This window comes from Lentinus tigrinus (genome assembly GCF_003813185.1).
Source record: "Lentinus tigrinus ALCF2SS1-7 unplaced genomic scaffold L226scaffold_12, whole genome shotgun sequence".
NCBI lineage: Eukaryota > Fungi > Basidiomycota > Agaricomycetes > Polyporales > Polyporaceae > Lentinus > Lentinus tigrinus.
The window spans coordinates 667,130-692,573 of record NW_027137921.1 but is presented as its reverse complement, the minus strand read 5'-3'; the positions used below and the strand labels follow the sequence as shown (position 1 = coordinate 692,573).

The following is a 25,444-nucleotide window of genomic DNA, read 5'->3' as shown; positions in this document are numbered from 1 at the left end:
CAATATAGTGGCGCCAATGCACACAGCCACCCCCACCCCGGACCGTGAAGCCGTACTCAACGCCTACCAGTGGACACACGAGGACTGAACAATACACGCTCGGAATAACAGGAGCTAGGGCCTATGGTATTTGTACAAAAGTCTACATATATGTTCCAGACAGATGCCTGCGACTGAGGGGGTCCTTTAGTAGAGTTCAGTGGGCTGCTGCGCGGTCCGCACGGATTGCGTCCACGATCAACTCTGCAGCCTTCTCCGCGACGGCGAGCACAGGCGCAGCCTATGACGGTGCACACATCAGTTCACACTAGCCCCAAGCTAAGTACTGATCCAAGACAACTCACCGTATGCCCGCTAACGATCGTCGGGAAGACCGACGCGTCTACAACCCTCAAGTTCGGGATTCCATGCACCCTCAAGAACGGATCCACGACGCCCCCGTCCTCCTTGGGTGCCATGCGTGCCGTACACGCAGGGTGGTACAGCGTCTCGGCCTTGCGCCTGATCGCCTCCGCGACCGCCGCGTCGCCGAGGTCGTGGAACGTGTGGTCCAGCGCGGCGTCCTCCGCGCCGGCGGGGTCCACCATCGACGCGAGCGGCTCGGTGTGCAGGATGCGTGTCAGGAGGCGCGCGGCACGGACGAGAATTGCGACATCATTGGACGTGGAGAGGTACTTGGGGTCGATCTCGGGTGGTTCTTGAGGATCGCGCGACTTCAGTCGGATCGTGCCTGTACTGGTGGGTCTGTGAAAGAGAGCAGGAGATCAAGAACGGTCAGGGGCCTGGATCAGTACGCTGAGACAGGAGAAGCATGAGAAACGTACCTGAGCAAGACGCCGTGCACTGCGAAGTAGTAGCCAGGGCGCATCTTGGCCTGTCCGTGTTCGAGGTAACCTGTGGGAGTGAAGAACAGCTCGACATCGGGCGCGCCGGGGCCAGACGTCGTGTCTTCAATCTGGCTCGTGGGGTACTGCTCCGGCGGGAAGAGCTTGGGGTCCGTGGAGCGCACGAAGGCGATCGTCTCGGCGACCTGATTGGCGTCCACTATCAGTCCCAGACATGAATACGCGTATGTGGCAATATGGACTTACGTTCGTGGTCAGCGGGCCACGGCCGGTCATGTTGTACGTGAATAACTCTCGCATGAGCTTCAATCCATCGAGGAACGTGTCGCCCTTGAGGTGACCGATGCCAGTCTTCGACTTGTCCTGGATGTTGAGGTCGATGACGAGGTGGTCCATGAGGTGCGAGCCTACCCCAGGGAGGTCAGCCACCATTGGAATGCCATGTTCCTTCAAGTGGTCCGCGGGTCCCACCCCGGACAGCATCATGATCTAAGAAGAGATTCGGTCAGCACGATGGTATAAAGGAAAGAGAATCCACGGAAACCGACATGAGGACTGTGCACTGCGCCAGCAGCCAGGACGACTTCCTTCCTGGCCTTAACGCGGAACTTCTCCCCCTTCTTCTGCGTAAACTCTACACCAACGGCGCGGGGAGTCGGCCCAGAAGTTTCGAACAGGATGCGCGTTACGTGTGCGTCCGTGACGACTTTCAGGTTCGGCCTCGCGAGAACTTTGGCGGTGAGGTATGCATACTGAGTCGTACAACGACGTCCCTTCGGAGTGATGAAGGTCACTGAGGAAGGGGTCAGCCTGAATTACCACTATCTTTGTCCGATGTATACTCACTAGCCTAGATGCCAAGCATGAGCACATGAACCTGTAGGAGACGAGGTAATGCGAACTTACCTTGCTAACACCCATCGTGCCCTTGTACGTATTCAGGTCTGGGACCGCCGGAATACCGGCATTCGCACATGCCTCAATAAACTTTTTCGTGCCGTACGATGCGTAGCCATACCCAGCTGACGCGTTTTGAGCGATACATCGGGCGGGACGTCACAAGAATTTGAACATACTGTGGACGGGACCAGACCTCCCGCGCAGCGACGCGTCTACTAGCGGGTATTCGGGGCTGGGGGTGAACTTCTCAAACCTCCTGATGTATCTGAATGGCACGACATCAGCATATACCATATCGCAGAGATAGGACGATGCGTGTACGAACTTATCGACCTCCTTGAATGCCCACTGGGATGCGCCTTCCTGGCCCTTCTGGAGCAGGACCCACTCGTCGTAATCCTCGGGGGCACCTATGTGGAATCTGCGCGTCTCGTCAACCTCCAATGCCGTAACATGCTACAAAAGGTAAGACCTACATCATGGCATTCATGCAGGTACCTGAAACGCGGTCAGCACCCTCGGGATTTTGACGTATGCACCATGGCACTCACATCCTCCCAGCAGCTTGGCTGATATTGGCAAACAAGTGAGCGTGAGTGCGTGCATATGTGATGAACAGGCGAGCTAAGCCACCTCTTGGCCAGTAGCGTGCCTGCGAATTGGCATTGGGTTGCGAGGTCGTCTGCAAATCCCAGTCATGCTGCGTGTGCATCAACTTGGAATACGAGGCTGGTATGATAGCAAAAGGGTTTTCAATGGAGCTGGAACAATATAGTCAGCCACGTTGACTAGATGGAGTGCGTGATAAGTTGGTGCATTGCAAGCGTGAAGACACAGATGGAGGAGGAACGATAAGTGGGCATTTGTGGGTCCAAGCTGACGAGCGCTCATGGTCGCGTCATTCGCATACCCCTGGCGGTGAACCTGACAATGACAAGAGAGCAATGATGCAGACACATACCTCGGACCAGCTTCAAGCAGGAGCACGCGAATCTTTGGGTCCTCGGAGATACGCGAAGCGAGCACGCATCCGGCGGTCCCTGTCCAATTCGTTGAAAGAGCTGCGAGACGCGTGAATAAGTCGACGTACCTCCGCCCACAATGACCACATCGTATTCATCAAAGTCATATTCGTCTTCGCCGTTCTTGACACGTCGTGCGAGCTTGGCGGGGTCTCCCAACAATGCAGCATAGGTGCCCTTCCTGCGGTAGAAGTGCCGAAGCACGAGAAGGAGTGCTACGGACGCCGCAGCCAGGGTTGCCTTGGAGGGGCGCGATATAGGGGGCATGGCGAGAGCGCAGAGGGGGCCAAGGTGTCAAGTTGATGATGAGCTGTTGTTATAATGCGGGGAGTGGAGGCGTTCAGAACGAGAACATCATCATGGGACTGCCTGGTTGCCCCTGTGGTCCTGGTCTCCCCGGCATGCCATGAAACCGGGAGATGCGAACAGTCAGACTTTGTGTGTCAGTCAATGTCGCTACGCTCGCATAGCGTGGGAGTACGGTCTCATGTGAATATGTTCTGCGCAGGTCTTCCGTCATGGGGTGCTGCTAGGCTCACTTCGTACCTGATGTTTTGAATCCGGGAAGGGCACCTAAGACTAGCACCGTGTTGTCGCAAGGCAGAATGCCTATCCGTCCGACATCTATGATTCAGCAAAGTTTCAACAAGCATGAAACTGAGAAGACCAGCTGGCAACATTAATGCCGCGGCAGATGAGATGCTCTCAACCGTTCTTGGCAATACCCCACACCGTCCAAGGGCGTCTCGGTCTCCGGAGATTGCCGGAAGCTCGTAAATCTACCCGATTATCCGTCTTTGCTCTTCGATCCGCGACCTCTTCTCACTTCAACCTTACTTTCCGCATATACCACCCTCAACATGTCTGACTGGGGTACGGCTACGTGTGCACGTTGCAGATGGTGACTCTAACCATTGCAAGGAGTGCAGAAGCGTCTGACGATGATGTGCCCAAGGCCGCGTCCTCTGCACCGGTCCCGAAGAAACCAGTGAAGAGCAAGTGGGAAGGCGAGGATGAGGAGGATGACGGCCCCGTCGTACGTCTCATACCCTCCCGAATGTCTCTTTTGGCTTCGATCTCACGCGGCTGCTCTCCTATCCCGATTGTCAGAGCGACTGGGAGGCATCATCAGAAGAGGAAGAGGAAGAGAAGCCCAAACCCGCTGTCGTCGCACCACCAAAGAAGAAGGGCACCCTCAAGGCCAAGCTTGCTGAGAAGGAGGCCGAGAAGAAGGCTAAAGCAGCTGCAGAAGAGTTGGACTATGACGAAGACGCGGTGCTTGACCCACGCGAGAAGGCACGGAGAGACAAGGAGAGGGAGCTCGCGGCCGACTTGAACAACGCCGCCGACCTCTTCGGAGCTACAGCACTAGGCGGTGAGTCTTCCACTCCATTCTCCGCATCCATCTGTCATACGTCCATGCTTGACCTTCATCGTCCATTCTGTGCAACCCGCCACTCATGTTCCATATCTGCCGACATGTCTAGGCACGTCCTCGAAGGAACTCGACTGGCTCATCTCCGCACAGCCGCGCACGAAGGAGGACTTTGTCGAGTTCTCGGACAAGATCATCGAGTATATCATTAAGCGACACCAGGGCAAGCCGCTCTACGCCACGTTCCTCGAGCACCACGTCCGCGAGCTTGCGATGCCCCTCCGCGACGTTGAGGTGCGCAAGGTCGCGAGTGTGCTCACCGCGCTTTCGAACGAGAAGCAGAAGGAGCAGCGCGACAAGGCGTCGGGCAAGAAGAAGCCCAAGACGGCTGCGAAGCCTGCACTTGCTGCTGCCAAGCCATCCAGCAAGTATGTTGCTCGTCTTGATCGTTGCAGGAGCTGGAGAACGATGCTCATTATTTGCTTGCAGACTGGACACGAACGCGTACGAGGAGGCGTTGGATGACTTCGGCGATGATGCCTTCATGTAGTGGTAGCGTTTTGTGTGTAGAACGGTACGATCTTGTATCACATCGGCGTCACTGACGATCTGTAGCAATTGTAACGCTGTAGCGCAACTGACTTATTTCCTAAAGCTTGCTCTGCCCCAGCGTAATTTCATGTGCGTTGTAAGGGTGGTTACAGCCGTACATGGTCGTTCTGTAGTTCGATGCTGGGTGCCTGTTCGCACAGGATGCCATCGATTCGATCCGAAGGGCCACATGGATGCGTACTATGGGTGCGTCTCCACATCATCCACACGGTTTGTATTAGTGCTGACTTGCGAATGAGCGACAGCTTGTCTTGAACATAGTAGCTCATTCAAGCATTCATAGAGAATCTAAGCCGCGTATAACGAGCATTCACGGGACATCATATCGCAACAGAACACCGACGGCAAGCGAGCTTGCCCACGTACTTATCCTCCACTTGCCACTATCGCAGCTGCAGACCTTCACTTGGGTACCACCCTAGAGCGCCTTAAGAAACCAAACCAGCGCCTTTTCCTCCGTCTCTCCTCCTCGAGTTGCGCGGTCAACGAAGTGATCATGGCGCGGTCTCTCTCTCGGTCCCTCTCTACCGACTCCAAGAGCGCAGTCAGGTGTGTAACTTCGCTCTCCTTGAGCGACCTCAAGCAGGCGTTCGCGTCAGTCAAGCGAGCGACCTCACTATCCTTAACAGCCGTCATACGAGCAACTTCGCTCTCCTTGAGAGCGATCGCCGAAGCGAGCTTCTCGTCCATGAGCTCGCGCACTCGCGCTAGCTCTTCCTTCAGCTTCCCGATCTCCGTCTGCGCAAGCATGGCGTCCTTGTGCGCCAGCTTAGCGTCCTTTTGCGCGAGCTCCTGCTGATGCTGGAGCTGCATCGTCAGGAGGACAACTAGCAGCAGTAGAAGGGTGACAGCCTGCAGTTAGAACGACTCAGGTGGCAGTGAGAGGGGTCAATGGGCTCACCACGGATGTCGGATGCCGAGTCGCCCTCCGGCTCGGGCTTCACAGACCCCTCTGACGCCCCCACCTTGCCCGTGCCCGCGAGGGCAGGCCCGTCATCAAGCGCGTTCGCGGCTCCGAAGCCGTTTGGGGGCTTGACGGACTGAGACCGCGAGCTCGTTTGGTTTACTGGCAGCGGTGGCGACGGCGATGGGGGTGTAAGCAACGACTGTGGCAATACTGGCGTCGCCTGTGCGTGCAGACAGCTGTGTTCGCTGGACCGTTCGGAGGATGCTACACCCCCATTCTCTGAGCGAGGTTTGGAGTGGGAGTGGGAGGATGCGCCCCGTTTGTGTGGTGGGGGGCGTGCGGTACGATCGCTCCCGCTGGACGCCGTTGAGCCAGGGAGAACAGGGCCAGTGCGTTGCATGAACACACCAAAGGCCAGTGGGGTGCTGGTGAGGAGCGCGTCCTCGGTCCCGGTCCCGGCGTCCCCAGGCCGACTGTCTGTCGAGGATGCACTAGACATGTGGGGTACTGTAGATGGACTGTTGTCAGTGACGAGATGCACGATCTGCGAGGCAGTGATCCGCGGGGCTATCCAGTGAGCCTTGGAGGGGAACCAGGAGATATAGGGCGATATCATGTCTGCTCATGTTGTTCTGCGAAGTGAGATCTTCTGCACTGTCGTGTCCAGATATGTCGTGCACGTGCTGGAGCCACGAGGCCATGACAGCGAGAATGGAACTTGAACTCGTTGTACAAACGTGGAGACATGTTGGTGTCCCACAGCCGCACTTTGGTAGTGCGGGCTGTTCGCAGGGTTTCCACTCAACGTCAACATCGATGTCTTCTGTTCGCTGCAATCTGTGGACTCTGTGTGATGCGAGATCGAATCCTTGCGTTTGGTACTTACGGTGGGGTTTGTGGACAGTGGCACACTAGTGCTTGCGGGAGACAAGGGTTACGAGATGCTGCGATAGTGGGCATTGAGCAACGGGTTCACTTGATCCGGGGGAAACTCACTGCGTGCTGAGCAAGGCCACTTGGGGCCCGCTACTCGGTACGGGGTACAGGATCAGCGTTTCTACCTGGCTTTCTCAACTATATCCAGATACACAGCGACGGTGGTGCAATTTGCGATCTGCTTGTTCAGGTCAGTGAGCGAATGTTTTATACTCCGTGGCGAGGTCGCCGAGCTCCTGCGGTAGTGGATGCCTACGCCTTTTGGGAGCGTGAATTGAGAGAATAAATTTCGGCATCCGCCTTCGGGTTCTTGATCAACCGTTGCGCCGTATACCAGGAGTACAGACTCGGGTCGCTTTGGTCAGCACGTTGCGTGGCCTACAGAACTTTACTATGGTGGGTATCAGCTGATTCTGACTAGTACAATGCCACGTACGGATGCCTCTGGAATGTCAGATTCTTAATGAGCTAGATGGGACTGCACGGAGGGTCAAACTCGGGAGAGACTTTCAATTGGTCAGCAGTGCTGGCCGCCGCCTCCTGCTGCCAGTGCGCAAGAGCCGTGCGTACTCAGATTGCGGATCATGAGAAAGAAGAGCGCAACTGACTTGAAGCTCCGGAACCTCGCTCTTCTTGATGAGGCCAGATGGAACGTTATGCCGGTAACGCGGCGGAGTCCTAGTCTTCCTCCTCCCTAGTAGCCGCCGCTCCTGATATTCCAGCTCAGCATGACCGCCACATAGGAGATCACCTCAAGCGCTTCCAGGAGTAATTCTGAAGGACCATCGTCGCCCGGTATGAAAGGGCTACAGTTAACGTCAATGGGCGCAAAATGTGCAGAACCCGCCCTCGTCGCCGCCGATCGGGTGGCGAAATAAGGGCAGGTGTATTAGAGTACAGCGCGGGCAGTAAGTACACCGGTTCCGGGAGGACGCATTGACAAGCTGACAGTCCAGTAATCATTGAATGGATGCCCGCTTAGGCGCAGTATCTGGATTCTGTGTCCTCGCCGCATGAGAGGGGCTGGTCCCCGGACGTTCTAAAACTGAGCGGGTGATTATATCATGCTCGAGTAGTTCGTCGATGCGCTGTTCTTCCTCATCCTCGACGAGTTATGCATAGACGGGCCGTACGATTTCGAGCCTCAAAGGTGGAATTTTGAGCCCCGTGCAGACCCTGCGACTCGGAGGAGCCCCTGCGGGCCGGGGGCCGCCTCCTGACTGCGGGTACTGGATGTGTTTGTTGCGACTGTTTTTCTAAGCTATATATGCACGAAATGGCATGATGAGTGCTCGGACAATCGATGAGCGACGCAGCGGGGTAATCCAAGGGCGATCGATGGCAATGACATGGGGAAAAATTGGCGGGAGAGAGTTGCGAGAGGGCGGCTGAGGCGGGCGGAATGAGCTCCCGGCGGGGCATGTGCAAAAAAGGCACGTGGCTCAGTCTCGGATGAGTGCGGGCGGACCTAGCATCACCGGCGGATTCACCGCCAACAACTCTCCACCGGTTCTCATCTCTCCCCTCGCCGTCCATGGCGACCCTCTAGTCACTGTCCCCGTCCTCCTCACCGTCGCGCACAGTCTGCAGGCCCAGCGCCCACAGGCTGTAATCTCCGTCCTCGATCCAGGCCATCAGGCCTGTCCATTCAATTTCCCTCGGATTCTCGCTGCCGACACCCACCACTTCTCGAACTTTTCTCTCGCATCTGTACCCCCTGCTTGCTTGCTTAATCGCTCAGGCACCTTTTTCTCCACTCGCATCGACCCCTCTCGATGAGCATGCCGGTCCCCGCGACCTTGACGAGCTATCTGCCCGTGCTGCTTGTCTCTGTCACACACAACGCCGTGCCAGACGACTCCTCTTTCTACACACAGCCCGAAGGCCAGGTCGACTACCTCTCCCACAACTGGAGGGAGGAGGATGTGTGGCGGTCATGGCGCAGTATGACGCGCCAGAAGAACGCCATCGCCAACGGCATGCGTCTTGAGAATGCGAGCTGGCGGACGTGGTGGAAGCAGAGGAACGGCCTCAAGACCATTTCCCCCGAAACGCTCAACTGGTACGTTCTTTATACCCTGCGCCCTTTCATTTTCCTCGTATCGCGCTCCTCAAACATGCGCGACGCGTATGGGCGCGATAACGCCCCTCGTGTGTGGAACGCCGCTTCGGTTCAGCGCAGCGCACCTCCTTTGTGCGAACGGTCTGGCCCTGACACATCTGCTGTTGTAGGCTCAAGGACTCTGATGTGACTTGGTTATATGGTCCTCTCCACATCGGTCACGATTGGACCGATTACTCACAACACAAGACCCCGAAGCTGCACGCTGGCCAACGCAAGACCAGCATTGATGCGCTTCCTGGTCCGTACACGTCCCACCCAAGTCCCTCCCCCGCACCAACGAAGCCGATCCTCAAGAGGCGCAGTATCAGCCAACTCCTCTCCCTCCCTGAGAGCCCATTTTTCCACCAGGGCGATAGTGATGACGAGGATGACGACTCTCCTGAAGGCGACGACACTCGTTCCCCCGCTCGACCTCGCCTTGTTCACACCAAGAGCGACACTCACATCAGCATGCGCGGTCGACCGTTCCGCAAGAATTCCCCCCCTCGAATCATAGCCGAGGAAGCCGCAACATCACATGATGCACCGACACATCCGGGCCTCCAGACGGCAACGTCCAGCGAGGCATCCGGCTCGACAGGCAGCGACCAGGACATTTCTGGCAGCTCGAGTCATGGTCCTGACGGCCCCGCGAAGAAGAAGCACATTTCATTCAATACCTTTGTGGAGCAGTGTATCGCGATCGAGAAGCCCAAGCTCAAGCGCACCTCGACAGGTCCTGCGCGTGGTGGGAGGATGTTTGATGCCTATGATGACGGGTGAGCCTCATGTCGCTTGAGCTGATGAGCGATCTCCAACTGATCGCCTTCTTCCTCATCACAGGTATGATTCGGAGACCGGCTACGATGGCGAGTACGACGAGCCGGAGTCGATCTACTATTACAACGATCACGCGGTGGGATCGGATTCTGAAGACGATGACGATGATGTCCTCGAGATGCGGACTGCGTCCTCTCGTTCGCGCTCCAACTCGGCATCCTCAATACGGAAACCGTCGCTTTCGACCCCGCTTAGTCCGGAATCGACGTCGCCTCGTCCCAAACCCCCTATGGTTCGTCGCTCGTCCACCGATCGGGAACATGTCACCATTGCTCCCATCGCGCCGACATTACTCAAGAGCACCGGTGTCGGCAATGAGCTCGCCACGTTACCAGAAGGGAGGGCTCTTGAATCGCCGAAGGACGTCGACCTTGTGTACGTTCCTACGGCGAGCTACAGCCATCCCGGTACGCCCAATATCGGCGGCAACGAGGACGTGTACCATCATCGAGAATCGTACTTCAGTGTCGGAACAGGAAACACATATCCCCGCTCGCCGCTTCCCCGCTCGCCTGCACCCGGTTCTTCTCCTCGGATACCAAGCGTTGGCATGCCGTTTGAGGGTGCGTCGTCTATGCGGCGTACAAGCTCTGGCACCTTCTTCCCTACACAACACATCGTCGACTCGCCAATGCATATCGACGACATGCCCATCGAGGATGCGTACGATTACTTCGGTGGTCCTGACCTTGGTGAAGACTTTAGCCACGATGGCCCACACATTGTCCGGAGGCATCGAAGGAGAGATGTCCGTGACGGCCATCGCAAAGGCGAGATCACGCATTACTCAGAAGGCGGCGCCGCAAGCGTCACGACCGGAAGGAGTAGTAGCTGGCGCCACAGCCCTAGTCCCAGTCCGACCGACTCGCCCAAGACACCGGACACGGACATGCCCGTCGTGGTCGTGAACGAGGTCAATGGCGCGGTTGAGGAGAGGCAGGAGCGCTCCCGCGAGAGCAGCCCGTCTCGCTCGCCCGCGGTGTATCGGATACCAGAGCAGCAGGCTTCGCCTGCGTATGGCTCGTCATCAATACCCTCTACCCCCGCAGTCCCCGTGCCTCGTGTCAGCCCTGCACACGCCCACGTCACCGCGTCCCCAATACCGAACTCCCTCCCTTCCTCCGCTCCGAGTACGGGTGTCTGTGCGGACCCCGCGCTTCTCTCGCCTTCCGATGGCATGCCCACCCGTGGGCGGATCCCTCACATCCCGAGCGTTAGTGGCAGTACGACGACGGCTTCTTCGTCATACCATTCAAGCGACTCGCGTTCTGGGTCTAGCTCGCGCGGGCGTTCGTCCACGCGCACGTCGTCTTTCTCGGACCGCGAACGCTCGGGCAGCAGGAGTCGGAGCAGAGGGACGAGTTCACCGATTGGCAGCATCTCTCCGACGGGTAGCGCGGTTGGCATCGTCCATAACGGTAGCGCGTATGCCAGCGGGCGGTGTCGGGACCGCGAACGCGATGCTCGCGGCAGCAGGGGTTCAAGGAAAGGAGGGGAGGAGGAGCGTGGGCGGGAGCGCACGGGACGGCGGTTAGGTGACAGCTTGAGTCCGCCGAGCGTCGTGAGCTCGCCATCGCGCGGGAGCAGCGACGATGGCAGGCCGTACCAGCCATATTCCCCGGTGCTAACGGAGTCGATTCTAGAGAAGCCCGAAAGGATACCATCGCCGCCGTCCTCGGTCTCTGGGTCTTCGACCGAGACGGCGAGTGTGTCGACTGTTGGGCCGAGCCCGGCACAGCAGCAGGCACAGCAGGAGCAGGAACGGGAACGTCCGAGGTTAGCTCTCTATGCACCAGCGGCGCGGCCACCCATCCCACCTATCCCGTCACCAATCCCGGAAGTCGAGGAGGAGGAGCAGCGGCGGTCGAGGCACCCTACACCCGCGAACTCGCCTGTGGCTGCCTTCCGGATGCCTGTGCCGCCCGCGCAGAAGGCTGAGCCTGTGTCGTCGCCGATCTCGGCTTCGCATGAACCGTCGGGAACCTCGCGAAGTCCTACTGGTGCTGCGGAGGCTTCTAATTCTGCGCCCCCAGAGTCTCCCACGAAGTCGCCGACTTCGAAGCATCCCTCGCGCGCCCAGAGGGTGTCGTTTGACGGAATGCAGGAGCAGGCGGGTACGCTGGTCAATCGTGCCGCTGAGATTGTGCAGTCTGCGCGGGGTTTCTTGGGTTCAATATGGAACTCAAACCCTGTTTCCTCCTCGTAAGCCCTCCGCCTCCTCCCATGTTATGACCCCGTGTCCCGTGTCATGAATGACTTCACCCCCATTAATTTTCGATGACGAGCTTAACACCCATCTCCCCCCTCATCCATCCGTGACCCCGCTTCATTCATCTCCGCCCCCGACCGTCAATTATTCACATATGCGTATTATCATCCCACGTTCGCACATCCCATTGACAAGCTCTTTTGCGCACTTCATTTCTCTCACATTTTATGCTTACTAGCCGTGTTTCTTGCACATAATCACGCCGTCACGCACGCGTGGCGGCGCGCTGTCCATCTGTTACATTGTCCATATCAGTACACTTTGCTTTCGCATCACCGACTTTGCCTTTTCTCTTATATCTCTGACGTCGCACGTTTGCGCTCCCTTCCTGCAGGAGCGTTTACATATATACTGTATTCCCCGCGCAGCCGTAGCATCGCATCGTGTTGTGTTTCTGGACTTTCTTCACTTCCCGTTTCTACCACGCTTCACTCCTTATTCCCACTAACTCCCCTACTCTCCTCTACGCACCCGCAGCGCACGCTCCATCCCCTCCCCACTGGGCCTGGTGGTGCTTCGTGTCGTATGTCGTGTACTACCCCCCCGCATCTCCCCTCACCACCCATCCACCCTCATCACCCTCATGCTTGTCTCGTTTGCTCATCCGGTGTTTGTCGTCTTGGCTTGACTTCATTCTGGTGGTCCCGGTTCCGTGGTCTGCGGCTGTTCCCCATTCCCATCTCCATCACGCATACGCATACGCACTCGTACCCTATCATATAGCCGCACCGAATACGCGCAGTAGTAGTCGTATAGTGTCGTGACGTCGTCCCCGTGTCCAGCTTCTCTCGCTCCTCCTCCTCTTCTCTCTCCGTGCCGCGTACGTGTATCCCATAGGCTCTATACTTGTCCGCTAGCTGCCTTCCCGCACTCCGTGCCGTGTTTTGTCGAACTCCATCTCTCTCGTCCCCCCTGGCTCCGGTTGTTTGTATAGATGTACTTCTGGTGTATATACTCTAGTGAATGGCGAACTCACTATCTACGGGTCTTAACGCTCATATATGTTCGTGCCGCGATCTGGACGCTTGTTGCGATCCCCTTCAAGGCCATAATGACGTCACGCGTCGAGGGTACGCGACGCGCACGGCCCCGGGGCGCTGTTAGCAGAGCCTGATAAACCAGTTGCCCTCCTCGTGTATCATGTATGTGCATGGTAAGATGATTGCGGGCTTCCAACCTCGGTGCAGAAGTCGAGGACAAAAGATAGTACACATTGGCCAAGTCGTTGCAGAAGGTTTCGAGCGCGACAACCGAAGATGCTGCCAACCGTGACCTGAAGACACCTGATCGCCACCAGTACACAGCACTCCGTCCAAGACTTGAAGTCAGCTGCGCGCACAGTTGGTGGCAACGGAAGTGGGTGTGCGAGGAACGTCTCGGCTGCGACTAGTAAGAACATGAGGGCCATGCACAAGCTGGAACAGCATGGACGGCGTGGTGCTCACCTTGTCGAGGACGGGGACCACCCATGGCAGTTGTATGCGTAGGCGAAACGAAGACAAAGGCGGGAGGCGAGATGAAACTTGAAGATTGGAGATAGATGCGAGAGAGAGATGGAGAGAGAGATGGAGAGAGAGAGATGGAGAGATAGAAGAGAGGAAAGGCCACGCGTACGAGCGCCGCGAGCGGACATCGAGGTCAACGCTTTGAGGCACTCGATCGTCGTGGTTTCGTGTTTCTGCCTTGAGCTCCGGGCTGACGGACGCGACGACATCGGGGCTTCGCTGGGGCGAGGTTGGCTGACATGGCGGATAACGATGAGAAGTGGCGATAGCTCAAGTGGGATAGGTGCGCACCTAGGTGAGACAATGCCCAGAAGTTTGAAAGAGCGTCGTCCAGGGAAGTGTCCGCCATGTAGGGGTGATCGATAGAGGAGCGTAGGCACCGCACACGAGAAGCGGAACCCCGGAGACGGTCGGCCATAGAGGCTTGGACCGTGGCCCCGGGCGGGGGAAGTGTCCGGAGGTCGAGTAGGATGGTAGACGGCAAACATGTCAGGTGGTCTGGTGTGGTGGAAGAGGTACCAAGTAGTGGGCATACAATGGATGATGATGGTGGTTCGTAAAGACGAGAGAGCTTGGGGGAACGGAAGACACTTATACCCCAGGCGGAGGCTGGCATTGCGCGCCGCCACCGGCGGGAAGCGAGTAGCACTCCGCGGGGCCTTGAGCCAAGGCTGACAACCCTGATGAAAATCGGCCTAATCAGTCATCCAGATGAGCGGCATATTGGAAATCTGCGGAAAGGACTCAGGTCAGTAGAGATAGGTCCGCCTTGGCTCAGCGCTGCATATCTGTTCGGCTTTGTACTTGACAACAACTGCAAGCGGCGTTTTCCTAGTTCAAGCGCAAGGACTTCCAGGAATCAGCGATTATAGAATACACTCGTTTACTCATCATCGCCACCCTCGTCTCCGCTACTGTCCTCCTCGTCGCTCGCGACACCGATCACGCCGCCGCTCTGCTTTTCCTTGAGTACCTTTCCAGCTTCTGCGAGCTTTGAGCCAAGGACCTTCCGCGCGCCTGCGTTCGCGCCGATGTCCCACACCTGCAGCTTCGCCTTCGAGCCGGCCGCGGCGAGCGTAAGCGGGTCGTCTGGTGACCAGGACGTCGAGAAAACCTTGCCCTGAGACAACGAACCCGATCAGCACGCGCATCGCAAATGGGTAATGTAGATAGAGACGCACCACACCCAAGTCCCGGGAGATGACCAGACTGACTTGCCGTTTGCCGGTGTCCTGGTCGTCGGCGACATTCCACACCTTGACGACCTTGTCCGTGCCACCAGTCGCAATGACACCACGAACGTGAGGGTTCACGTCGAGGGCGGACACCGGGCCGTCGTGTGCGGAGAGGGTGAACCGCGCAGGAGAAGGCGAATCCAGATCTGAAGGCAGAGCACGAGCGTCGAAGTTAACGACCAGTCCGTTGTCCAACGACACCTGCGATGGAAGCATGATTGAGCTGCTGAAACGCCGGAGGGCTATGATAAGAGAGACCAACTCACATAGAACCCATGCGGTTCCCAAGGATCCCACCGCAACGCCTCGACATCCCCTCCAACACGTGCACCTACTCCTGCGTCCGGTGCACGAGAGTCGAACGTCCGAACCGTCCTGTCGTAGCTGCCCGTAAGGAGTACTGTGGGATCGGCCTGGTTCCACTGCACCGCCTGCACCTTGTCCTTGTGCACGTCGAAGCTCCTCAGCGCACCCTCTCCCTCGCCGCCTTCACCGTTGATGGTAGGGTCGCGATTGAGATCCCATAGTTTGACTGTCTTGTCCGCACTCGCACTCGCAAGCAGGTTTCGGTGCGTACGATTCCACGAGAGACCCAGGACGGCGTCAACGTGGTGCGCGGTGCTAGTAGGACGAGCCTTGGTCTTCTTGCGCTTCTTCTTGCCCGTGCCGAGAGGTGTTGGAACGTGCGCTGCAGTCTTGTCGGGGCGGCCGAGGACCATGTCCGGGTACATGGCCTCGACGGTATCGAGTGACCAGATCTCAATCTCGGGATCGAGCGTGCCCACGGCAATGAAGTTGCCGAACTGGGCCGCATCTGAGGAGGAAGATGCATTCTGGGTACGGGCGGGAGAGGTGATGGGAGGGAAATCGAGCCATTCGAGGCACAGAGGGAAGGACGGGAGCATGAGGTCATGGTGCGCGTACAGGTTCTCTTCAGACTCCTCGTAGACGTAGACCTCGAGCTGGGAGATCTCGTCCTCCGTTTTAGCGACGACGAGGAGGTTATCGGTCGGCAGGACCTCGAGCTCTTCGCGCTCCTGCTCCTCTTCGTCTTCTTTTAGGGTGATATATGGGTCTTCGTCGTTGTTACGGTAGTATGTGAGACCTTTGATGTTGCTGAAGGGACCCATGCCGGGCATGGCCTCATCTTCATCGTAATCATCCAAATGGTACTGGTCGAGTCCGTCTCCGGCGGGCTTCGCGCCCTCTGCAGCCGGTGCGGGAGTGGGGTCCTGGTCCATGGGAACGTCCTCGTCCATCGCATCGTCATCTTCACTTCAAGCTCGTATACTCAAAACCCCGCCCACAAATCGGAGGTGATGGGAGGACTCACTCGACCCAGGCGCTCTCGTCGTTCTCGTCTGCATCGTCCGCCTCGTCGCCCTCCGCGCCCTTGCCCATAGACTCAGCAGCCTTGTGCGCGGCCTCCAATTCTTTCCGCGCGTCCTCTAGTTCTATCCGTGCGAGTGCGCTTACGCGCTCCAATTCCTGATCATCGAGGACATATTTCTGGGGATGCCGCGTCGCGACTCCCCGGCGCACCCTGCAATGAGAGTTAGAATAGATACAATACTCAATAATCGATAGTCTCTTACCATGCTACTGAAGATATTAGACCGCTCATAGCACGAGTCGGCGAGCAGACGAGAGTGAGGCTCGCGTTGAAGCGAGGCGAAAGCAAAATTCAGATCTGAGATCGTTCATCCGGATCGGTACGCCACGTGCTACCGATCGCCCAGGGGCGCTCGGTCTGCGCGTCACTCGTGCCGGCGACCTCGACGCGTCCGACAACGTCCACCATGTCGAGGTCGGTCTCAAAACCTCATCTACACAACGATTGCTCCAAATTTGACTTAATATAGGCATCAGCTTCTGCAGCTTGCTATTCCTCTCATCAAGACCCACGGTTTCTCTCGCGAAGCACTCGCCCGGTCTGTTCTCTACCTGCCCAAACCACATGAGCAACCGCTCTCGGATGCCGCTGTGAACTCGCTATTTGGGAACGGAGATGATGCACGGAGGACATTGATTACTGGTTGGCTGGACCATGCAAGGGAGCATATGAGGACTGTGCCTGTGACTGGCGCTGCACCTGCGTCGTTGAAGGACGTTCTGGCCCGGAGACTGAAGGCAAACGAGGAAGTCCTGCCGCTCCTTCCGGAGGTAAGTAATACATCGTATCTCATGCTGTGCACTCTTTGTGACAGCGACGTCGCAGGCTTTTGCTCTTCTTGCATCTCCTACATATGGTCTTCCACCGCTGGATCCCATGCCTGGTCTGAAGCATGTCTCGAAAGTAGCAGACGATGCGTGCTACATCATCGGTGACACCTCCGTAGGGGTACGTATTATTACCTTCGTATTGAAAACATCCTCATCTCGTGCATATAGCCTGCTTGGTTCCGCCGTCGAGCAGCCATAGCAGCCGCGTATGGTGCAGCTGGTACGTCACCTGTCTCTTTCTTTTCACCTTCGGGCTGACGTCCCATGTAGAACTGCATCAGCTTACCTCACCAAACACCGCATACCAGTTCCTCGACGACGTCCTCAACCTGACGAACAAAGTTGATTCATCCGTCAGCGAGGTCGAGCTGTTCGGCAAGTACATCTGGAGGAGTTGGGCAGGGATTATCAAGAGCAGTGGTGTACTTCCTTGACAGTTGACGGGATGGCTATATGGTTCGTGCTGCAGTATATATGGGTGATAACTCAAAGTCGGTGAGTCCTTAACTATGATGACCACGATGCTTGGGTGGATGGTGGTCGAATGAGCGTTGGAAGGTAAGCGAGCATGCCGAAGGGACGCTTGTGTCAAACCAGGTGAGTTGTCTAAACAGCGCCTGTAGTCCATTGAACTCAAACCAAGATCTTCCCATGTCAAGAAGATATGGCACAACAACGAAGACTTCTCGCACCGCGTTGGATGCTGTTGCACAGCCATGCCACCAGTCGTCGCGTCGCGGCGTTCGGGCAGGCAAACCCAGCGCTGCAGCGCTCTGGTACCAGGGCACGGCGCGCCGCGGGGACAGGCACAATACCAGGACACGGCGCGCCGCGGGGACACGCACATTGCTGGCCTGCGAAGCCAATGGATGGTGCTCGTTGACATGCGCTGACATGTCAACGTCAACAAGATGCCTGCACCCTCAGTCAGCCTTCCGATAGATGTGTAAGGAATCCAACACGACACGGTGTACGAGCCCGGGCACGAAGTGTTCGCAGCTGCATATATAGGCGGGATACAACCAACTGGAGAATAACTCCATTTCTATCTTCACTTTTATATCGTCACTGGCCATGTCAACTCGCCCTGTTTTCGTCGTCGCTGGCGTTGGCAACGGTACAGGTTCGTGTTCGTCCTCGCAGTCGAGTTTGTGGACATGCTCATCACGACCACGTCAGGCACCGGTGCAGCGACTGCGTGAGCTCGATCCCCGAAGTTACTTTGCTATGAACTTGACTGACATCATGTACAGCCGCCTACTAGCTCAGAAGGGTTACCGTATCGCTCTCGTCGCACGAAACCCGGACAACCTGAACCGCCTGGCGAAGGAGATCGTCGAGGCCGGAGGCGAGGTACGCTATAAGATGAGGCCTGTGCATTGTCAGGCGGCGCACATACTCACCAACCACCGGTACATAGGCTGCCGCCTTCCCAGTCCAAGACTACTCCTACAACGCGACCCTGTCCGTGTTTGATACCATCTCCGCTTACAAATGGCCCTCCGCCGAGCCCTCCGAGGTGCGCGTCGCGCTTTGGAACGCCGGTGTCCAGGAAGTCTGGAAGCCGTTCCTCGAGGTGTCCCAAGAAGACATTGAGAACACTCTCCAGTTCAACGTCGCGGCGGCTTTCGGGTTTGCGCGCGGAGCGATCCTTGCGTTCAAGAAGAACGGTCTCGACGAACGCGGGGCGAGGGGCACGCTTCTCTTCACCGGGGCCACCGCGAGTATCCGGGGGAATGTGAGGACGAGCGGGATCGCAGCGGTCAAGTTTGGTATCAGGGCGTTGAGTCAGAGCTTGGCCAAGGAGTTTGGGAAGGAGAACATCCATGTGAGTGGGCTGTGGTAGTGTTATCGTTGTGCATCTGAGCTGACGGATGCGCAGGTGGCCCATGTACGTTGAGATACTTCAGTGAGCTTTAGAGTGGTGCTGACCAACAACTCAACCTCTTATAGGCCATAATAGATGGAAGTGAGCATTCGTGGTACCATTAGTCATTGACCTTGGACTGACGTAGCGACCTTGAACAGTTATCTCAACTGGACCGTCCGACGTACGCCTGGACACCAAGAGTATCGCGAAGGCAGGTGTTCCTTATCCTCCAGGGCCACGACTGCAGGTCACTGATAGATGCCGCAGAACTATCTCTACCTCGTGGAGCAAGACCGGTCTGCTTGGACCTGGGAGCTGGACTGTGGGTACTCCATCTCTGTGGAGATGAATGCGCTGACCTGTTTTGGTGCAGTGCGTCCGGCACACGAGAAGTGGTGAACGTGTCATACATGTCGATTTAGATCAAGCCAGGCGGTAATCAATTTGCCTGGAGTACCGAAGTGCTACACTTGTATGTATAAACTCCGCCAAGCATGGAGCGTCATCATGCGGAAGGTGGTACGTGCCCCTCTTCTTTCAACTCCCATAACACTCCGGTGCCTTCTTGGCAACAGGTCCGCAGCACCCATGTAGACGCAGATTTGCCGACTGTTCACTGCTGAACGCCAGCTCACAAGCAATGGTAACCTCGCTAGAGCGTAGCGCTATTTTTGGCCTCTGAAGTCTGGCTGAACCTTGACGGGGACTAATAACACCGAGCAATGACCGCCAGCTTCGGGACCGCCTGAAGACCTTCCACCGTACAGACAGTGACCGAGGATCAACCGCCGTCCATACTCCAAGCGGTATCCGTGTACACACCCGCCTGCCGGCCCACCAGTCACGAGAGCGCTCGACCGGCAGCAACCGCAGGCTTCTGGAAGACGGTCTGGTTGCCAGATGTTCGTCCATCCCCAGCCTTCGTGGTCATGCCCTCATGAGGAGGCTTGCTCCGCGACCCGCTGATGCCGTACAATGACACCTGCGCTATTGGCTGCCTGCACTCCCGCCATCTGGGCATCTGGCAGCAGACCGCTCAATATTTTCACGACGATGTTCCGGTCCCCCCGCATGCCGTTGTTCCTCTGGAACTGGCTCTGCTACGCTCCGGAGCACGTCCTGCAGGGCATATAAGAGGGACAGCGTCTTGGCCGCGCTGTACAGGTGGCAATTTCCACTCACTACTAAGCGTTCAAGATGATGAAACTCTCTGCAACTTTCGCCGTCCTTGCTGGTTTCATTCCATACGCCCTCGGTCAAGCGCAGGAATGGGGTCAATGCGGTGGCATCGGGTGGACGGGAGCCACTACCTGTGTCTCGGGCACGACTTGCGTCGTCGTCAACTCATACTACTCACAATGCCAACCAGGGACTGTAAGTCGTCTCGCTTATTGCTTGTGGTGCCGGAAACTGAGACTCTGACCGCAGGCAACGTCCACAACATCCACCACTACGACTGCTTCGACCACTCCCAGCTCCACCGCGGGTCTCAACACCCTCGCGAAGGCCGCGGGCAAGCTTTACTTTGGCAGCGCAACGGACAACCCGGAGCTCTCGGATTCCGCATATGTTACGATCCTGTCGAACTCGAAGGAGTTCGGCCAGATAACCCCCGGCAACAGCATGAAATGGGTGAGTGCTTTCTTCACGCATCTTGCTTCCCACTGAGAGATGCTAATGCTAATGGTGTGTCTTTCGGTAGGATGCGACTGAGCCGACACGCGGGACATTCACCTTCACTAATGGGGACGTTATAGCGAACCTCGCGAAGACGAACGGACAGCTCCTGCGTGGCCACAATTGCGTGTGGCACAACCAGCTCCCGAGCTGGGTCTCCAGCGGCTCGTTCACCGCTGCGGACTTAACAACTGTCATCCAGAATCACTGCGGTACCGTCGTCGGGCATTACAAGGGTCAAGTTTGTGAGTACATCGGTCGATGTTCGCGTGGTGATAACCTCACTGGCTGACGCACCATGTCCTGTAGATTCATGGGACGTTGTCAACGGTAAGTTGACTGGTGGATAGGTAGCGGCGGATGTGACTGACTAGTTCGCGGGCAGAGCCGTTCAACGACGACGGCACCTGGCGCTCGGACGTCTTCTACAATACCCTCAATACCACCTATGTCAGCATCGCGCTCCAAGCTGCCCGCGCTGCAGACCCGAACGCGAAGCTCTACATCAACGACTACAACATCGAGAACTCAGGGGCGAAGGCGACCGCAATGCTCAACCTCGTCAAGCAGCTCATCGCCGACGGAGTCCCCATCGACGGCGTCGGCTTCCAGTGTCACTTCATCGTCGGCTCTGTCCCGACGTCGTTCCAGACCGTACTCGAACAGTTCACCGCGCTCGGGCTCGAGGTCGCAATCACTGAGCTCGACATCCGCATGACGCTGCCCGAGACGGACGCGCTCCTCGCACAACAGGCGAAGGACTACCAGAGCGTTGTGCAAGCGTGCATGAACGTGGAGAAGTGCGTCGGGATCACGATTTGGGACTACACAGACAAGGCGCGTCCCGAGCGATCGGCGTGGATGCATGATGACGGATCGCTGATTGGGTTTTCGTGTGCAGTATTCTTGGGTTCCGAGTACCTTCTCTGGACAGGGCGCAGCTTGCCCATGGGATTCGGTGAGCCCTTGCTCGGTCTCTATTGCTTGGTGACGCAAGCTCACGCCATCCTTGAACTAAGAACCTCACTATCAAGCCTGCGTACAATGGCATCGTCGCGGCTCTCTCTTAGATATGTTACGCCCACATCTCTGTTTCTGGAGGCATGTAGTACACACGTATACTTTAGTCTCCCGAGTCGGAGCCTGTTTGGTAACATCCGGAGCGCTCGCAGGCATACGCGTCGTGAAGGCACGCATCTCATCAAACTGAGGCCATCTGTGTCATCCTGGACTATCAAAGCAGACGACAACCGCGCGTTTCTCTGCTGCATAATACACGGCGATTCCAAGATGGATGTGTAAGAAACCCGAGCACGACATAGTGGTGCTCGATGAGAATTCCCAGCACTTATATAGTCGGCTCACGAGCCCCTCGGCTTACCAAACTCATTCACTGTTCTCCTGTCCTTCGTCTCACCATGTCTACTCGTCCTCTCTTCGTCGTCGCAGGTATCGGAAATGGCTCAGGTTTGTTCTCTGGAGCCGATTAATAGATGTTCACGAGGTGCTCATCTGAATTTCTGTACACAGGGACCGGAGCCGCAGCTGCGTAAGCCTATGCTACATGCGCGGCAGGCTGCATACATGAGCTAACTTATCGCATGAAGCCGCCTCTTTGCTCAGAAGGGCTATCGCGTCGCGCTCATTGCGCGCAATGCAGATTCATTGAACCGCCTCGCGGGTGAGATCAACAGTGCCGGTGGCGAGGTATGTTCAAATCTCCAAGCTATTTTGTGGCAGTCGCTCATCAAAGTCTTCAGGCCGCTGGGTTCCCGATCTCAGACTACTCGTATGGCGCAACGCTGTCCGTCTTCGACAACATCGCTGCGCACAAGTGGTCGTCTGCTGGATCCTCTTCCTTGCGCGTCGCCCTCTGGAACGCAGGCTCGGGCGTCTGGAAGCCGTTCCTTGACGTCACCGAAAAGGACATCAAGACATCTCTGCAGACGAATGTTACTGCTGCCTTCGCGTTCTCCCGCGGTGCCGTCCTGGCATTCAAGCAGAACGACATCGATGAGCGCGGCAAGAGGGGCACCCTCCTTTTCACTGGGGCGACGGCTGCCATCCGTGGAAACGTTACCACAAGCGCGTTCGCAGCCGGTAAGTTCGGTCTGAGGGCGCTGAGCCAGAGTCTTGCCAAGGAGTTTGGGAAGGAGAACATCCATGTGAGCCCGTTTGCTTCGTCTGGACGTTCGGTCCGATTGCTGACGTTCTTGTCCAGGTTACCCACGTAAGTCCCTAGTCATTAGAGTCCGCCGGTTGTTTGTTGACCAATGAGATGAACATGGCATCCAGGCTATCATCGACGGAGGTAAGCAGACGAAACTGAACATTTCAATGATCAACCAACGATGTACCCTAGGCATTCTGACTGATCGGTCGTCGTCGTATCGCGATGAGGCATGGATCAACAACCCTGATCTCCGGTTGGATGCCAACAGCATCGCGAAGGTAAATTCTGGCGTGGTGTCCAATGTTCCATTCAGTAGCTGACACGAGGTACAGAGCTACCTATACCTCGTCGAGCAAGACAGATCTGCTTGGACTTGGGAACTCGATTGTGAGTGTTGGTATCGTGTCAACTGCATCAAGTACTGACCTTACTATGCAATGAAGTGCGCCCGGCCCATGAGAAGTGGTGAAGACGTCATTCAAGGACTGCAATATTGTCCAGACTCCAAGGATCGCACATTGTATGATAGCGAAATGAAGATAGCATTCAACCCCGGATAAAGTAGTCGTACATATATACGTTTTGAGAGCCTGAGAGTGAAACAGCCCGATAGCCTCACAGTACTCATGACGTGAGCGCCGCAACGATACCGTTGTAAGCCGGCTTCTTGACAAGGTTCTGGAGGATGACATGGTCAGCCTCCGTCTATTCAGAGTGAACACCTTGTTCCTCACCTGGTCCCATGGGCACGCCGCACCCTGGCCCGAGAACGTGCTCGGAACCCACGAGTACTTGTCCGTAAAGTCCCACACGGTCACACCCACGCACTTCTCGACGTTCATGCACGCCTGCACGACCGTCTGGTAGTCCTTCTGCTGCTGCGCAAGCGCGGACTGCGACGCGGGCGTTGTCGTGCGGATATCGAGTTCCGTGATCGCGACCTCGAGCCCGAGCGCGGTGAACTGCTCGAGCACGGTCTGGAACGTGCCCGGAACCTCGCCAACGATGAAGTGGCACTGGAAGCCGACACCGTCGATCGGCACGCCGTCGGCGATGAGCTGCTTCACGAGGTTGAGCATCGCGGTTGCCTTGGCACCTGTGGGAGAGGAGAGACGACCATGAGTATCTGCCTCACGGGTAGAAGGGTCTAGATACGTACCGGACTGCTCGATGTTGTAGTCGTTGATGTAGAGCTTCGCGTTCGGGTCTGCAGCGCGAGCAGCCTTGAGGGCAATACTGACGTAGCTCGTGCCGAGCGTGTTGTAGAACACGTCCTGACGCCAGGTACCGTCATCGTTGAACGGTTCGTTGACGACGTCCCACGAGTCTTACCAGAATGCGTGTCAGCTATCGCACAATGATGAAGCGTGTTGAGGGCACTCACAGACTTGGCCCTTATAATGGCTGACGAGCGTGCTGCAGTGGTTCTGGATGACGGTCGTCAAGTCCGCGGTGGTGAACTGGCCGTTGGAGACCCAGCTCGGGAGCTGGTTGTACCACACGCAGTTGTGACCACGGAGGAGCTGGCCGTTCGTCTTCGCGAGGTTTGCGATCTGGTCACCGCCAGAGAAGGTGAAGGTGCCGCGCGTCGGCTCCGTCGCGTCCCACTTCATGCTGTTGGCGGGGGTGATCTGGCCAAATTCCTTGTTGTTGTCGAGGATCGCGGTGTACGCGGTGTCCGAGAGCTCGCCATTGTCCGTCGCGGTACCGAAGTAGAGCTTGCCCGCCACCTTCGCAAGCGCATTGAGGCCAGTGCCAGAAGGAGCAGGAGGAGCCGTGCTCGTCGGACCCGATGGCGAACTCGGAGTCGTTGCAGGGGCACTCGAAGCCTATGAGCACATGATGGTCAACACATCTGTCTACATCCCGGATATAGCCATTGAATGTCCTCACACTTCCAGGAAGGCACTGTGAGTAGTACGCGTTCTGGACCGTGCAGACGGTGCCGGCGACACAGGTCGTCGCACCAGTCCAGCCAATACCGCCGCACTGGCCCCACTCTGGAGACTGAGCGAGAGCGAACGGAATGACCGCCGCGAGGAGGGTAAAGGTGACCGAGAGCTTCATGTTGATGTTGAAGGACCTGAGGGGAGAGTGAATGACAGAGGAGGTGGTTTGTCGATGCCAAGCCTCTTGGCTTCATCCGCTTTATACACTTGCGAGGGCGAGCAAATACGACACACACAACGGACCATGAGCGCGCCCGGAACATCGTCGACGAAATACTGGAATGAGAGAGACTAAGTTTGACATCGGAGAGGTCCTGCACGAGTGCGGCGGAGCAGGCACCCGCGGTCATCCCCAGCACCGAGAAGGACATGTCGACGGTTACCCCGGGCCACGAAGCATGGGGCAGCCTTCGAGAGCCCACTCAGAGAATCCCGTGGACTGATGTCAGACGTGTGGTACCCCGGCGCCCGACGGCCATATCTCGGTTTGCGTTCAACTGTTCAAGGAGACCGACGTGGCTGGGCCTGGTGACCAGCATCGGCGCAATGTGCTGGCGGTGCCGTATGTCCCGGTCTATAATTAACATCAACGGATCAGCGATGCAGGTGTTCAAGAGCGTCGCACCTTTTAAACCTAGAAATAGGCTACCCCCAGGCGAACACGGGCTGACCAAAGCGGTCGTAAAGCGTAAACGAGCAGTCAGCTTCGCGCAAGACGCATCGGAAAGCACATACCGTACCGCCTTGCAATGTCGAAGTAAATCCGTTGCGCACAGGCATACAGCGGCGACGACGCCGGATGGAGTAAATCAAGTCTATTATGCATAACGCATGTACCATGCGGGAAAACAAACGGTAAGAAGCGCAACTAAGAAGATATGGAGAAGGCAAGGTGCGAGAGCGTCGTGCGTCGTATGTATGTACAATGCATATACACATGGTCGTCGATGTATGCGGCGTGGTGAGGGGAGATGGTATGCGACAGGGCCTGCTGGCGTGCAA

The 25,444-nt window shown here is 57.0% G+C and overlaps 11 protein-coding genes across 11 annotated transcripts; 6 read left to right on the top strand and 5 right to left on the bottom strand.

The window, feature by feature from the left end:
* Nucleotides 1-56: 56 nt before the first annotated feature.
* On the bottom strand, nt 57-3,172 carry L226DRAFT_535175 (GMC oxidoreductase). The gene is made up of 14 exons (XM_067680849.1): nt 2,836-3,172; nt 2,707-2,785; nt 2,379-2,506; nt 2,297-2,314; nt 2,222-2,243; nt 2,071-2,166; nt 1,922-2,010; nt 1,752-1,867; nt 1,726-1,729; nt 1,394-1,638; nt 1,092-1,334; nt 825-1,030; nt 345-744; nt 57-280 (listed from the first exon to the last, which is right to left on the bottom strand). The coding sequence occupies exons 1-14, from the start codon at nt 3,032-3,034 to the stop codon at nt 197-199; spliced, it is 1,929 nt and encodes a 642-aa protein (XP_067535535.1). The 5' UTR covers nt 3,035-3,172; the 3' UTR covers nt 57-196.
* Nucleotides 3,173-3,580: 408 nt separating this feature from the next.
* L226DRAFT_486946 (translation initiation factor eIF3 subunit) lies at nt 3,581-5,172 on the top strand. Its single transcript, XM_067677176.1, has 6 exons — nt 3,581-3,640; nt 3,697-3,803; nt 3,878-4,142; nt 4,255-4,570; nt 4,632-4,940; nt 5,000-5,172. The coding sequence occupies exons 1-5, from the start codon at nt 3,628-3,630 to the stop codon at nt 4,690-4,692; spliced, it is 762 nt and encodes a 253-aa protein (XP_067535534.1). The 5' UTR covers nt 3,581-3,627; the 3' UTR covers nt 4,693-4,940; nt 5,000-5,172.
* Nucleotides 5,157-6,196, bottom strand: L226DRAFT_613170 (uncharacterized protein; the record flags this gene model as incomplete). Its single annotated transcript, XM_067686471.1, has 2 exons — nt 5,656-6,196; nt 5,157-5,581 (listed from the first exon to the last, which is right to left on the bottom strand). The coding sequence occupies exons 1-2, from the start codon at nt 6,158-6,160 to the stop codon at nt 5,157-5,159; spliced, it is 930 nt and encodes a 309-aa protein (XP_067535533.1). The 5' UTR covers nt 6,161-6,196.
* A 2,176-nt stretch (nt 6,197-8,372) lies between these two features.
* Nucleotides 8,373-11,747, top strand: L226DRAFT_523216 (uncharacterized protein; the record flags this gene model as incomplete). The annotated part of the gene is made up of 3 exons (XM_067678808.1): nt 8,373-8,659; nt 8,830-9,480; nt 9,545-11,747. 3 exons carry the CDS (start codon nt 8,373-8,375, stop codon nt 11,745-11,747), a joined length of 3,141 nt encoding a protein of 1,046 aa, XP_067535532.1.
* Nucleotides 11,748-13,029: 1,282 nt separating this feature from the next.
* On the bottom strand, nt 13,030-14,066 carry L226DRAFT_69709 (uncharacterized protein). Its single transcript, XM_067687170.1, has 2 exons — nt 13,256-14,066; nt 13,030-13,196 (listed from the first exon to the last, which is right to left on the bottom strand). The coding sequence occupies exons 1-2, from the start codon at nt 13,846-13,848 to the stop codon at nt 13,136-13,138; spliced, it is 654 nt and encodes a 217-aa protein (XP_067535531.1). The 5' UTR covers nt 13,849-14,066; the 3' UTR covers nt 13,030-13,135.
* A 39-nt stretch (nt 14,067-14,105) lies between these two features.
* L226DRAFT_613168 (WD40 repeat-like protein) lies at nt 14,106-16,212 on the bottom strand. Its single transcript, XM_067686470.1, has 5 exons — nt 16,146-16,212; nt 15,884-16,093; nt 14,817-15,825; nt 14,497-14,751; nt 14,106-14,435 (listed from the first exon to the last, which is right to left on the bottom strand). The coding sequence occupies exons 1-5, from the start codon at nt 16,172-16,174 to the stop codon at nt 14,199-14,201; spliced, it is 1,740 nt and encodes a 579-aa protein (XP_067535530.1). The 5' UTR covers nt 16,175-16,212; the 3' UTR covers nt 14,106-14,198.
* A 198-nt stretch (nt 16,213-16,410) lies between these two features.
* L226DRAFT_463070 (uncharacterized protein) lies at nt 16,411-17,207 on the top strand (the record flags this gene model as incomplete). The annotated part of the gene is made up of 4 exons (XM_067675763.1): nt 16,411-16,713; nt 16,769-16,891; nt 16,942-16,993; nt 17,044-17,207. Coding segments are annotated over 4 exons (642 nt in total), but the record flags the coding sequence as incomplete, so codon positions are not given.
* A 358-nt stretch (nt 17,208-17,565) lies between these two features.
* On the top strand, nt 17,566-19,111 carry L226DRAFT_69625 (NAD-P-binding protein). Its single transcript, XM_067687169.1, has 9 exons — nt 17,566-17,896; nt 17,953-17,971; nt 18,027-18,126; nt 18,194-18,601; nt 18,656-18,664; nt 18,727-18,742; nt 18,802-18,854; nt 18,911-18,965; nt 19,017-19,111. Exons 1-9 carry the CDS (start codon nt 17,848-17,850, stop codon nt 19,040-19,042), a joined length of 735 nt encoding a protein of 244 aa, XP_067535528.1. The 5' UTR covers nt 17,566-17,847; the 3' UTR covers nt 19,043-19,111.
* A 729-nt stretch (nt 19,112-19,840) lies between these two features.
* On the top strand, nt 19,841-21,390 carry L226DRAFT_545821 (endo-1,4-beta-xylanase C precursor; the record flags this gene model as incomplete). Its single annotated transcript, XM_067682371.1, has 7 exons — nt 19,841-20,017; nt 20,072-20,275; nt 20,346-20,565; nt 20,630-20,650; nt 20,706-21,157; nt 21,222-21,278; nt 21,340-21,390. The coding sequence occupies 7 exons, from the start codon at nt 19,841-19,843 to the stop codon at nt 21,388-21,390; spliced, it is 1,182 nt and encodes a 393-aa protein (XP_067535527.1).
* Nucleotides 21,391-21,567: 177 nt separating this feature from the next.
* On the top strand, nt 21,568-23,093 carry L226DRAFT_535169 (NAD(P)-binding protein). The gene is made up of 9 exons (XM_067680848.1): nt 21,568-21,787; nt 21,851-21,869; nt 21,928-22,027; nt 22,081-22,485; nt 22,542-22,550; nt 22,616-22,631; nt 22,683-22,771; nt 22,826-22,880; nt 22,937-23,093. The coding sequence occupies exons 1-9, from the start codon at nt 21,739-21,741 to the stop codon at nt 22,960-22,962; spliced, it is 768 nt and encodes a 255-aa protein (XP_067535526.1). The 5' UTR covers nt 21,568-21,738; the 3' UTR covers nt 22,963-23,093.
* A 24-nt stretch (nt 23,094-23,117) lies between these two features.
* Nucleotides 23,118-24,560, bottom strand: L226DRAFT_463279 (endo-1,4-beta-xylanase C precursor; the record flags this gene model as incomplete). The annotated part of the gene is made up of 5 exons (XM_067675779.1): nt 23,118-23,171; nt 23,228-23,589; nt 23,653-23,820; nt 23,878-24,322; nt 24,387-24,560. The coding sequence occupies 5 exons, from the start codon at nt 24,558-24,560 to the stop codon at nt 23,118-23,120; spliced, it is 1,203 nt and encodes a 400-aa protein (XP_067535525.1).
* Between the last annotated feature and the right edge of the window lie 884 nt (nt 24,561-25,444).

Bases quoted from the DNA above. Each gene is read 5' to 3' on its own strand.
- L226DRAFT_535175 (XM_067680849.1), bottom strand. From the start codon at position 3,034: ATGCCCCCTATATCGCGCCCCTCCAAGGCAACCCTGGCTGCGGCGTCC. The intron at 1,335-1,393 runs GTCGGTTTCCGT...ATCTCTTCTTAG, and splicing joins GCGCAGTGCACAGTCCTCAT to ATCATGATGCTGTCCGGGGT. The intron at 745-824 runs GTACGTTTCTCA...TCTCTTTCACAG, and splicing joins GTGCACGGCGTCTTGCTCAG to ACCCACCAGTACAGGCACGA.
- L226DRAFT_486946 (XM_067677176.1), top strand. The intron at 4,143-4,254 runs GTGAGTCTTCCA...CGACATGTCTAG, and splicing joins CGGAGCTACAGCACTAGGCG to GCACGTCCTCGAAGGAACTC. The intron at 4,571-4,631 runs GTATGTTGCTCG...ATTTGCTTGCAG, and splicing joins GCTGCCAAGCCATCCAGCAA to ACTGGACACGAACGCGTACG.
- L226DRAFT_69709 (XM_067687170.1), bottom strand. From the start codon at position 13,848: ATGCCCACTACTTGGTACCTCTTCCACCACACCAGACCACCTGACATG. The intron at 13,197-13,255 runs GTGAGCACCACG...TGTTCTTACTAG, and splicing joins TGGTCCCCGTCCTCGACAAG to TCGCAGCCGAGACGTTCCTC.
- L226DRAFT_613168 (XM_067686470.1), bottom strand. From the start codon at position 16,174: ATGAGCGGTCTAATATCTTCAGTAGCATG. The intron at 15,826-15,883 runs GTGAGTCCTCCC...ACGAGCTTGAAG, and splicing joins GACGAGAGCGCCTGGGTCGA to TGAAGATGACGATGCGATGG. The intron at 14,436-14,496 runs GTGCGTCTCTAT...TCGTTGTCTCAG, and splicing joins TCTCCCGGGACTTGGGTGTG to GGCAAGGTTTTCTCGACGTC.
- L226DRAFT_69625 (XM_067687169.1), top strand. From the start codon at position 17,848: ATGTCAACTCGCCCTGTTTTCGTCGTCGCTGGCGTTGGCAACGGTACA. The intron at 18,127-18,193 runs GTACGCTATAAG...ACCGGTACATAG, and splicing joins TCGTCGAGGCCGGAGGCGAG to GCTGCCGCCTTCCCAGTCCA. The intron at 18,855-18,910 runs GCAGGTGTTCCT...TAGATGCCGCAG, and splicing joins ACACCAAGAGTATCGCGAAG to AACTATCTCTACCTCGTGGA.
- L226DRAFT_535169 (XM_067680848.1), top strand. From the start codon at position 21,739: ATGTCTACTCGTCCTCTCTTCGTCGTCGCAGGTATCGGAAATGGCTCA. The intron at 22,028-22,080 runs GTATGTTCAAAT...CAAAGTCTTCAG, and splicing joins TCAACAGTGCCGGTGGCGAG to GCCGCTGGGTTCCCGATCTC. The intron at 22,772-22,825 runs GTAAATTCTGGC...CACGAGGTACAG, and splicing joins ATGCCAACAGCATCGCGAAG to AGCTACCTATACCTCGTCGA.